Raw genomic sequence first — 12,037 nt, 5'->3', positions numbered from 1 at the left:
AAGCATTTATTCAACCCTTGATTTCCAGTTGTTATTTTCAGCAATCGCACCCTCTCTCCCCCATCACAGAGGGATCTCAAGAGAATTCACAGAATTAGCACTCTAGTCACTGAGTAGCCAAGAGAAGTCGTAGAACATTTGCAGGTCTTAGTTGATAGCGATGTTTGGATTTCACCATTGGCTGGGACATTTGCTGACAGTGTAAAGTCCTTTAGGTTAAATCAGGACAGGCTAGGAAGCAGGATCTGCGGGTAGAGCTGGCGGTGAGTTCATAGCTGTTCAACTTTTTTGTCCTTGATAAACTGTCCATGAGGGCCCTCGGCATCTGGAGGCAAAAGGGCCAAGTACACGGGGGTCTCTGCTCCTTCTTCTGGGCTCTTGTGGGCATCGGGTCCCCCCATGTCAGTTCTCACCCACCCTGGGGTACAGGCATTCAGGAGGATCTTGTCCCCTCTCCTCTGCTCACTCAGGTGCCTGGCCTGGATTCTGGACAGGACAGTGACTCCGATCGCGGTCACTCCATAGGCAATGTCAGGCCAGCCTTCCTTCTGGTGCACCCCCTTCTTCGCGTCTTCCACGAACTTCTTCATGAGCCCCACCAGCTCCTCCTCCGTGATGGTCTCACTGCGAAACTTCTGCTGCAGCTCCGGGCTACAGGATTTAAGGGTTCGGTGACCCTCCAAGCTGGACACATTCACCACTCTGCCTAAAATGCACCAGAAATCACGATATGAGGGGCCAGTGCTGTGGCACTGTAGGCTAAGTCTCTGCCTATGGCATCGGCATCTCATATGGGTGCCAGTTTTTGTCCCAGGACCTTCTCGTTAGATCCAGCTCTCTGCTATGTCCTGAGAAAGCAACAGAAGATGGCCCAAGTCCTTGGGGCCCTGCACTCACGTGGGTAGCCTGGAAGAAACTTCTAGCTCCTAGATTCACACGTGTCCGTTTCAATGTCAGCTTCAATGAGCGGCATTCATGCAATGAAAAATGTCGTTGCAATAGCCACATTCTAGATGGGCAATGTTCGTGTGCCACCGTGGCCACTGTTTTGGGCTGTCCAGATCCAGGACATGTCCATTCTTTTTTTTTTTTTTTTTTTACAGGCAGTGTTAGACAGTGAGAGAGAGAGTGAAAGGTCTTCCTTCCATTGGTTCACCCCCCAAATGGCTTCTACAACTGGCGCACTGCGCTGATCCGAAGCAGAAGCCAGGTGCTGCTTCCTCCTGGTTTCCCATGCAGGTTCAGGGCCCAAGCACTTGGGCCATCCTCCACTGCCTTCCCGGGCCACAGCAGAAAGCTGGACTGGAAGAGGAGCAACCAGGACTAGAACCCGGCTCCCCAACTGGGACTAGAACACAGGGTTCCAGCGCCGCAGGTGGAGGATTAGCCTAGTGAGCCCGGGCGCCGGCCCGGACATGTCCATTCTTGAAGAAGGTTCTGAAGGAAGGTGCTTTGGACAGATTCCAGGAATGCTGCTATTTCAATGCAGGGTTCTGATCAGTGGCTTAGCAGAATTTAAACTGGGAAAGGCCCTTGCTCTTCTGGCTGTTAGTGTTATTAAGATGGTTTAGCTTCACATGCAGTAGTACAATACAATCCAGGGATTTCTTAGGCTTTATCCAGTTCCATTTTGTCTTCACAATTTTTAAAACTGCAGTACAATACCACAGTGAGCCATTTGACAACAAAACAATCCTCCATCCTATTCGGAGCTCCCTAGTCTTAGGTGTGTTTGGTCCAGCGCAGTTTCATCCCGTGCAGTTTTGCGTTTCCGCCACTGCAGTCCAGATCGGACCTTGGCACCCGCACCAGGAGCCCCTGTGGCTCTGGTAGAACTAAAGCACTCTCCCGGAGCCCCAACCCAGTTCCCGCCTCTGACGGCTTTGCATGTGCTCAGCCTTTCTACCATTTTGTGGTTTCAAATGTTACATGTATGGACTTATACAACGTGTATCTTCATGGATTTTTTTTCTATTCAGGGTAATTAAGAACATTATTGCTTCCTTCTCTCAGTGAATGTTTGCTCTGTTCGTGGCTGGCTTTTTTCCACACCATTAATTACTTTCTTCTGTAGCTGGGTATGCATTATTAGAAGAAGAAAGTGGGATGGATTAAATTTGCTCATAGCCATCGAAGATAGAACAGGCTGTTCAGGGAACTCTGGGCCTGGGAGCCTCCTGATATTTCAAATCACAAACTCTAGGAGGGACGTGAAGTAGGATCTTCACTCTGATCTGTGTTTACTTTAGGAGAGTCGTTCAATGGGGGAAGCATGCTCCATAAAATGCAGTCCTAAAATATTAGGCATTAATGAAAATTCAGTATATGGTATAGGTGGCATTAACAGTTAGTGGAGGAAAGAAATAAATTTTCTAAAATTGGTCTAGAGAAAGGAAGTGATGATCAGAAAAAAAATTACAACATACACCAAGTAATTCGTAAAGCGAGAGAAGAAAGCTGATTTACAAATGAAACCATAAAAATTGTATTTTTAGTGTGTGTAAAGATCTTTATAAGCATGGGAATAAGGGAGGAATCATAGGGGAAGTGACTGACAGATTTCACTAGAAGATATTTTTTGAAAATTTGTTCTTGAAAATCATGAGAATTTAAACCCACACTTAAGCTCTACGTGAATGATTTTGTATTTTGGATCTTAATTCTAGTGGTGTGTTTGTGAGGGGCCCCATCCCTGGGACCTTGTCTGGGTTCTAAGCAAATCAAAATAAAATCAAAGAGTAAAGATGGGAGTTCCTGACACTGCTTAGTGGTGGACATCGGCGTACTGAGACCAGCCTGGCAGCTGTGTGGAGAAAGAATCATATCACATCTGTTGTGGAATAACCTTCACACCTTTAATGCACTTTACCTGGTTTGAGCAGTTATTTTATTTTTCTTAAAGAGCACTGGTCCATGGTGTCGATTCAAATAGAAAATGTTGGCACAGGATTTTGTTAAATTATGAATTGTGAAGCCTCAGGGGCTTTCCTGGCTCATGAACTTCACTTGACACTGTCTTTTCTCCTTTCACTTTTTGCTTATCTGAGGTGCTCAGTACAGCATGGACTTTGGCTCCTGGATTCAAACCGCGGCCCAAATGCTTACTAGTTATGTAATTCTAAACAATTTAGTCAGTCCTGCCAAAGGTGAACCAAGCCATGTACCCGTGAAAGTGTTCAGGACAGCTTTTAATCAGCAACGTGTTATTGCAATAATAAGTTGGCCTAGTGGAAGCTGAACTCAATTTTTATTTGTAGAGGAGAGAGGGTGGATTTTAAAGGGAGAATGAGAGACCTGAAAGGGGGAACGGTGGGGCTTGAGCAATCAGGGACAGAAAAATTACAGAGGGCTGGTTTATATAAATGCTGGTTAACGGCCGTGTCTGGTAGTTGACAATTAGCAAAATGAAAATTCTGTCCTACTAAAAAGACTGAAAGAGGATCTGTCATTTCTGATGATTGCATTTCAAAGGAATGGCTTGCAGGCCTGTAACATACCTTTGAAATGATTCCAAATACTCACATGGTTTGCTAGGTGATGTTTTAGGGTGTATTTGCCATCTTCAAGAGTGCTACATCTTACTAGTTCTTAGATGTGAGAGCCTGGAGTGAAATTACCCTCTCCTTGGGAATGTTATCTCAAATGTTGTCAGATCTCCCCTACAGGAGTTACGGGCCTAACTACTGGACTTTGAAATACATACAAACTTGAATATGACCAACATTTGGAGACCTTAGACTAAGACTATGCACACAGTAGGCTGTACTGTCAGCTCCTTCTGCACATGTGTAGAGCTGCAGCAGGCTCTGGAGCTGTGAAGTCAGTTACAGCACCCCCTAGCTCCACCCTCTAGTGTGTGCGGGGTGGGCGACATCATAGGTGGTTACTGTCTCCACTGTGGTGGTCAAGCCAGCATCTCCCGAGAACCATTGGCATAAAGATGCACTTCCAACCTTAGGTAGACTTTGCTTCCCACCAAGGCCTACTTTTTTAAAAAAATTACTTTATTTATCTGAAAGGCAGAGTTACACAGAGAGGAAGAGAGAGAGAGAGAGAGATCCTCCATCCAATGGTTCACTCCCCAAATGGCTGCAACAGCTGGGGCTGGGCCAGAGCAAAGCCAGAAGCCAGGAGCTTCATCTGAGTCTCTTATGTGGGTGTAGGGGTCAAGCACACGGACCATCTCTGCAGCTTTCCCAGGTGCATTAGCAGGGAGCTGGATAAGAAGCAGAACACTTAGGACTCAAAGTGGTGCCCATATGGGATGCCGGCATCACAGGCAGTGGCTCGACTAGTTACACCACAATGCTGGCCCTGGCCTTCTTTTATACTAATTGAGAAATTGGACTTTATTTTGGAGCTTATTCACTATGTGGTCAACATACCTTGTATAATGGTTGTGTTCCCCGTGAGGTTTGGTTCTGTTAATCTCTCCCTCTTTGAGCATTTTGGACATAAGAAAAATTCTCCTTGTATAGCAACAAAGCATGCGGTTTGTGAAATCATACATTGATCCAATTTCCACTGTATTTAACAAAGTCCTTGAGAAAAACTCTCCTGAGGCAAATGCACATCTTAAAGGGACAGAGGAAAAATTCATATCTATAAGACTTTTTCAGTTAATGCTTTAAGAAAATGTGGTCAGGGGCCTAATGTTAGATGTTGGCTAGAATGAGGTTTTTTGTTTTTTGGGTTTTTTTTTGTTTTTTGTTTTTTGTTTTTTTTGTTTTTTTTTTTTTTTGGCAATTTTGAACATCTTAGGAAGGCACTTAAATGGAGGGAACAGGGTCATCCTAGGGACACAGCCCTGAGTTATTAGAAACTATGTTAGTGCTGAAGTAGTTTTTTTAAATTATTTATTTTTATTTTACTTGAAAGGTGGACACGTTACATTAGATCTGGGTCACTCCCCAAATGCCCACAACAGCCAGGGCCAGGCCAGACTGAGGCATCTGGGTCTTCCACCTGGTGGCAGGGTCTCAAGTACTTCTGCTGCCTCCCACAGTGCACATTTCTGGAGTGGAGCCAGGGCTCAAAGCAAGCACTCCAATGCAGGATGCTGGCACCTGAAGTGGCCTCTTAGCTACCGTACCAAATTCCCACTCTTACTGATTAGGTCTTTACATTTGGAGGCATGGGGGGTGAAATCATTTGTGCTGAGAAGCTGTAGTTTCTTTTTATTTTATTTTATTTATTTTTTGACAGAGTTAGACAGAGAGAGAGAGACAGAGAGAAAGGTATTCCTTTTTCCATTGGTTCACCCCCCAAGTGGCCGCTATAGCAGGCATGCTGTGGCCAGCGGGCTGCAACGATCCGAAGCCAGGAGCCAGGTGCTTCTCCTGGGCTCCCATTGGGCCATCCTCCACTGCCTTCCTGGGCCACAGCAGAGAGATAGACTGGAAGAGGAGCAACTGGGACAGAATCCGGCGCCCCAACCGGGACTAGAACCCCGAGGTGCCGGCGCCACAGGCAGAGGAGGATTAGCCTAGTGAGCCACGGCGCCAGCTGAAAATCTGTAGTTTTATTGGACAAGCTTTTGTTCAGAGGAGTCTGGCTAGTGTTTGATCAAGAAGAGAATCTTTGTCAATTCCCATGAGGAAAATCGGAACATACATCATTTTCCTCCTTCTTGAAAGCAATGCTCGCCTTTCAACCACGCCTTTCTTCCTTTCTAAAAATATTTATTTTCATCTCCTTGAAAAGCAGAGCAGTAAAGAAAGAGATAAAGATAAAGAAAGATAGAGAGAAGCAGATCTTCCATCTGTTGGTTCACTCCCCAAATGTCCACAACAGCTTTTGCTTAAGCCACGAGCCCAAAACTCCATCACGTCTCCCAAACGGCTGGCAGGGGCCCAGGCACTCACATCACCTTCTGCCTCCCGGGATACATTAGGAGGAAGCTGGGTTGGAAGTAGAGTAGCTGGGACTGGACCACAATGCCACCCTTTATTCCTGTCTTGAGTACAGTTTATAAGAATGGATGCCTAGAGCTACATCCATGATCTTAAGACCACAAGTGAAAACAGAAAAGTGATTTGAACAGCCACCTCCCTAAGAATGGTCATATGGAAAGTAAGAAAGAGCACTGATATTCAATGACTTCTCTGAATTATCAATCTGTTAAGATTGGAGGCATTTTAGTTCCAGACCATCACAATAGTGATTATCACAACAAAACAAGTCTCATGAAATTTTGTTTTCCCAGTGCCTATGAAAGTTATATTTACACTATCGTCTTTTAAGTATGTAAAATAGCATTATGTCTAAAAAAGCAACGTATATACCATACTTAAAAATACTTTATTGTGGGGTGGGCACTGTGGCACAGCTCATTAAACCATGGCCTACAATGCCAGCATCCCATATGGGCCCCAGTTCAAGTCCCAGCTGCTCCACTTTTAGTCCAGCTCCTACTAATGCACCTGGGAAAGCAGCGGAAGATAGCGCAAGTCCATGGTCCCCTGCATCCACTTGGGAAACATGGAAGAAGCCCCTGGCTATTGACTTCAGCCTAGCACAGCCCCAGCTGCTGAGGCCATTTGGGGGAGTGAACTAGCAGATGGAAAATCTCTCTCTGTCTCTGTCTCTCTAACTCTATGGTTCAAATAAATAAATCTTAAAAAATAAAAACACTTTATGGCAATGAAACAAATAATAATAAAAAAAAAAAAACACTAAAGGATTCATCTGAGCCTTCAGCCAGTCATGAGGTTTTGCTCGTGGAGGGTCCTGCCTCCTTGTTGTTGACTTCTGATTGGTCGAGGTGGTACTTGTTGAAGATTGGAGTGGGTGTGGCAGCTTCTTAAGACATCAGTAAGATTTCCCTGTAGCATCCAGTGCTGCTTGACAGCATTTCACCCAGTGCAGAACTTCTCTTAGAACTGGACTCAGTCTTCCCAAGTTCTGCCATTGCTTTATCAACTAAGTTTCTGTAATAGTCTAAATCATGTGTAATCATTCTAGCAATGTTCACAGCATCTTCAGCAGGAGTAATTCTACGTCAAGAAATCATTCTTGCGGTTCATCCGTAAGAAGCAACTTCTCATCCAATAGAATTGCAGCAATTCAGCCATATCTTCAGGTTCCCATTTTAATTCCAATTTTCTTCTTTAAAGATTTTATTTATTTATTTGAGAGGTAGAGTTACAGAGAGAGGGAGAGACAGAGAGAGAGGTCTTCTCTCTGCTAGTTCACTCCCCAAATGGCTGGACCTGGGCCAATCCGAAGCCAGGAGCCAGGAGCTTCTTCCAGGTCTCCCATGCGGGTGCAGAGCCATTTTCTACTGCCTTCCCAGGCCATAGCAGAGAGCTGGATTGGAAGAGGAGCAGCTGGGACTTGAACCAGCGCCCATATGGGATGCTGGCACTGTAGGCAGAGGTTTGCCCACTATGCCACAGTGCTGGCCCATCTACCACTTCTGCTGTTACTTCCTTCAATAAAGTATTCAGTTCCTCAAAGTTATGTGTGAGGGCTGAAATCAGCATTTTCCAAATACCTGTTAATATTGATATTCTGACTTCCTCCCATCAGTCAGGAATGATTTTAACGGTGTTACATTCTGCCAAAGTCTCGTGGCTGAATTATGGAGTCTACTTCTGAGAGTCAGCAAAGCCAGCAAAGCTGGTGGCTGCACTGGGTGGGGAGTAGGGGATGGGGGGAGGGAGGGAGGAGTGATAGGGTGGGGGCATGTGCTCTCCAAATCATGCAGCCCCTACAGAGCTCAGGGTAAGCTTATAAAGGCAAAAACCACATCCTGTTGGGAGTTAATCCAAAGCCAAGCATTTGTTACAGAAGCCAGAACAAGCAAGGTTACGCTTATCTCTGAGGGCGCACTGAACCCATTTTCCTAGCACTTAATGTAAACAATCCTTATGAATAACATTTTTACAAGGCTAATTTTTGAGTACATAGTAGTTGTGCAATTGATTAGAAAAAGAGGACAAACAGAGTGATTAGAGATCAGAGACAAAATAGAGTGACTCAGGTCGGGCCAAAGCTCACTTCAATGGCATCTAGAATGGGAAATCTTTCTAGAAGATTTCAACTTATTTTGCCCAGACCCATCAAAGGAATCACCATCTATAGCAGCTGTAACTTTACAAAATATGTTTTTAAAATGATAATATTTAAATAATAGTTGCAATTTGGGAGCTGATGCCGTGGCTCACTTGGTTAATCCTCCACCTTGCAGCGTTGGCATCCCATATGGGCCCTGGTTCTAGTCCCGGCTGCTCCTCTTCCAGGCCTGCTCTCTGCTGTGGCCCGGGAGGGCAGTGGAGGATGGCCCAAGTGCTTGGGCCCCTGCACCCGCATGGGAGCCCAGGAGGAAACACCTGGCTCCTGGTTTCGCTTGGGCACAGCGCTGGCCGTAGCAGCCATTTGGGGGGTGAACCAACGGAAGGAAGACCATTCTCTCTGTCTCTCTCACTATCTAACTCTGTCTGTCAAATAAATTAAAAAAATAATAGTTGCAATTAAGAAAAAAGTTGCAATTACCCCTTAATGCATTGACTGTAACGTGGCTGCTGTATTAGCAGACATAACAATATGAATTTCATGGGCTGCAGAATGTTGTATGAACAGCACGAAAACAACATTAACCAGAGCTCTTGAATGACGAGGTCCATTGCCATTTTTTTTTTATTATTTGACAGGTAGAGTTATAGACAGTGAGAGAGAGAGACAGAGAGAAAGGGCTTCCTTCCATTGGTTCACTCCCCAAATGGCCGCCATGGCCGGCGCTGCGCTGATCTGAAGCCAGGAGCCAGGCACCCCTTCCTGGGCTCCCATGTGGGTGCAGGAGCCCAAGCACTTGGGCCTTCCTCCACTGCCTTCCCAGGCCACAGCAGAGAGCTGGACTGGAAGAGGAGCAACCGGGACTAGAACCAGTGCCCAGAGAGGATGCCGGAGACCCAGGCGGAGGATTAACCAAGTGAGCCATGGCACCGGCCCCAACCATTGCAATTAGTAGTAGTGTTTTGAAAGGATTTTTTTTTTCCTAAGCAGTAGTTCTCAACAGTGGGCTCAAAATGTTCAGTAAAGGGGCTGGCAGTGTGGTGTAGAACATAAATAAACTGCCCGCAGTGCTGGCATCCCATGAGGTGCCAGTTCAAGTCCTAGCAGCTCCCTGCTAATGATATCAGCTGGCCTTATTAATAATTTTTAGATATTAATGATTTTGGTGGGTTCTTGCTATCTATTCAGAGAAGAATTCTGAATATCAGCTTAAAATAAACCAAGTGACATGGTAATTTTTTTAAAAAAAAAACAGTTATTCAGTGAAAGGAATGCACAGGAATGTGAGGGCTTTATTTAGGGGAGAAGGAAGTCTGGAAGCACAAGCTGGGTCCACACCAGGCAGAGAGAGTGCTGGGAGCCACGCGGAGCGAGGCCTATGGTTATAAGCAGCCACAGGCAGCTTAGCATGGGCAGGAAAGCAAAGGCAGAGAGGTGGCCAAGAGGCTGCATGGGTAAAGGCACAGGACAATAAGGGAGAGGCCCACCATGCTCCAGGCCTTTTATTCACTTAAAAAGGGGAGTGTTTACATAGTCTGATTGGCAGGTGGGTGTACAGGTGAGAGCAGGTAGGGGCATAAGATCACCAAAGGGGGCAGGATGAAGGTGTGGTCTCCAGCTTACAGATGGAATCAATTTGAGCCTATCTGCCTGCCTTTGTCACTAATGTGCCTAGGAAAGCAGTATAAGATGGCCCGAATCCTTGAGACCCTGCACCCATGTGGGAGACCTAGAAGAAGCTCCTGGCTCCTGGCTTCAGATCATCCCAGCTCCAGTCATTGCAGCCATTTGGGGAGTGAACCAGTGGATGAAGCACCTTTTCTCTCCCCTCCTCTGCCTCTCTGTAACGTTGCCTTTCAAATGAATAAATAAATCTTTAAAAACAATATTCAATAAACCACGTTGTAAACAGATGTCTTGCCATGTAGGCTTTGTTGTTTCATCTATAGAACATGGGCAGAATAGATTTAGTATAATTCTTTAAAACCCCAGAACTGGCCGGCACCGCGGCTCAATAGGCTAATCCTCCACCTTGCGGCGCCGGCACACTGGGTTCTAGTCCCGGTCGGGGCGCCGGATTCTGTCCCGGTTGCCCCTCTTCCAGGCCAGCTCTCTGCTGTGGCCAGGGAGTGCAGCGGAGGATGGCCCAAGTACTTGGGCCCTGCACCCCATGGGAGACCAGGAGAAGCACCTGGCTCCTGCCATCGGATCAGCGTGGTGCGCCGGCCGCGGAGGCCATTGGAGGGTGAACCAACGGCAAAGGAAGACCTTTCTCTCTGTCTGTCTCTCTCTCTAACCACTCTGCCTGTCAAAAAAAAAACTAGAACTTTCCGGAGTGGTAAATGAGCATTACCTTTGGCCACTGACCTTAGCCCCACACAAGCGAGCCAGCCTCTCCCTGGAAGTTCTGGAAGCAGTTGTCCGGTGTTGACTTTTCCTCTCGAGCTGTGCAGGTCCCAGATGGCATCTTCCAATATAAGGCTGCTTAGTTCTGCACCCAAACTCTGTTCTTTGGTGTAGCCGCCTTCATCGGTGATCTTAGCTAGCTCTTCTGGGTGGCTGGCTGCAGCTTCCACGCCGGCACCTGCTGCTGCATTTTGTACTTTTAGGTCACAGCGATTGCTTCTTTCCTTCAGCCTCATCACAAAACCTCTGCTAGCTTCAAACGTTTCTTCTGCAGTTGTCTCATCTCTCTTATCCTGCATAGACTTGAGCACAGTTAAGGCTTTGCTCTGGCTTAGACTTTGCTTTAACAGAATGCTGTGGTGGGGCTGATCTTCTATCCGGACCACTCATCTTTCTCCACACCAGCAGTGAGGCTGTTTTAGCATCCATTTGTGTGTTCACTGGAAAACTGCATTTAATTTCCTTCAAGAGTTTTTCCTTTGCATTCGAACCTTGGCTAACTTTTCAGTGCAAGAGGCCGAGTCTTTTATTTTGTTTTGGTTTGGTTTGGTTTGGTTTGGTTTATTTTATTTTATTTTATTTTATTTTATTTTATTTTATTTTATTTGACAGGTAGAATTACACAGAGAGGGAGAGGCAGAGAAAGGTCTTCCATCTGTTGATTCACTCCCCAAATGACCATGGTGGCTGGAGCTGGGTTGATCTGAAACCAGGAGCCAGGAGCCTCCTCCAGGTCTCCCAGGCAGGTGCAGGGGCCCAAGCACTTGAGCCACCTTAGGCTGCTTTTCCATGCCATAAGCAGAGAGCTGGATCGGAAGAGGAGCAGCCAGGACAGGAATCGGCACCCATAAGGGATGCCAGCGCTGTAGGTTGAGGCTTAGCCTACTAAGCCACACCGCAGGTCCCCAAGAGCCCGAGTTTTGATCTGTGTCATCTTTTGTCAGGTCTTCTTCACTCAGCTGTTGATTTAAAGTGAGAGATGTATGACTGCTTTCTTCACCTGAACACTCAGAGTCTATTGGGGGGTTATTAACTGACCTAATGTCATTGTGTCTGAGGGAGTAGGGATGCCCAAAGAGAGGGAAAGAGATGGGTGAGTAGCTAGCTGATCAGGCCAGCAGTTAGAATACATACAGGGGGCCGGCGCCACGGCTCACTAAGCTAATCCTCCGCCTTGCCGTGCCAGCACACCGGGTTCTAGTCCCGGTCGGGGTGCCGGATTCTGTCCCGGTTGCCCCTCTTCCAGGCCAGCTCTCTGCTGTGGCCCAGGAAGGCAGTGGAGGATGGCCCAAGTGCTTGGGCCCTACACCCCATGGGAGACCAAGAGAGGCACCTGGCTCCTGCCATCAGATCAGCGCGGTGAGCTGGCTGCAGCCGCGGCGGCCATTGGAGGGCGAACCAACAGCAAAGGAAGACCTTTCTCTCTGTCTCTCTCTCTCACTGTCCACTCTGCCTGTAGAAAGAAAGAAAGGAAGGAAGGAAGGAAGGAAGGAAGGAAGGAAGGAAGGAAGGGAGAGAGAGAGAGAAAGAAAGAGAGAGAGAGAGAGAGAGAGAGAGAGAGAGAGAGAGAGAAAGAAAGAAAGAAAGAAAGAAAGAAAGAAAGAAAGAAAGAAAG

General features: G+C 46.6%; 1 protein-coding gene across 1 annotated transcript; it reads right to left on the bottom strand.

Moving 5' to 3' along the window:
• Positions 1-269: 269 nt before the first annotated feature.
• LOC149126893 (carbonyl reductase [NADPH] 1-like) lies at positions 270-10,658 on the bottom strand. The gene is made up of 2 exons (XM_089330592.1): positions 10,370-10,658; positions 270-706 (listed from the first exon to the last, which is right to left on the bottom strand). The coding sequence occupies exons 1-2, from the start codon at positions 10,656-10,658 to the stop codon at positions 270-272; spliced, it is 726 nt and encodes a 241-aa protein (XP_089186718.1).
• Between the last annotated feature and the right edge of the window lie 1,379 nt (positions 10,659-12,037).

The sequence above is a fragment of the Oryctolagus cuniculus genome, chromosome 4 (assembly GCF_051225735.1).
Source record: "Oryctolagus cuniculus isolate XC-2025 breed Fujian yellow rabbit chromosome 4, ASM5122573v1, whole genome shotgun sequence".
NCBI lineage: Eukaryota > Metazoa > Chordata > Mammalia > Lagomorpha > Leporidae > Oryctolagus > Oryctolagus cuniculus.
The sequence above is the reverse complement of the archived record's forward strand: the minus strand, read 5'-3'. Positions and strand labels throughout refer to the sequence as shown.

What these genes read in the sequence shown, in the direction of transcription:
- LOC149126893 (XM_089330592.1), bottom strand. Translation starts at nt 10,658, where the DNA reads ATGAGGCTGAAGGAAAGAAGCAATCGCTGTGACCTAAAAGTACAAAAT. An exon ending in GCTAAGGTCAGTGGCCAAAG is followed by an intron (nt 707 to 10,369) that starts GTAATGCTCATT and finishes GGTGCATTTTAG; the next exon opens with GCAGAGTGGTGAATGTGTCC.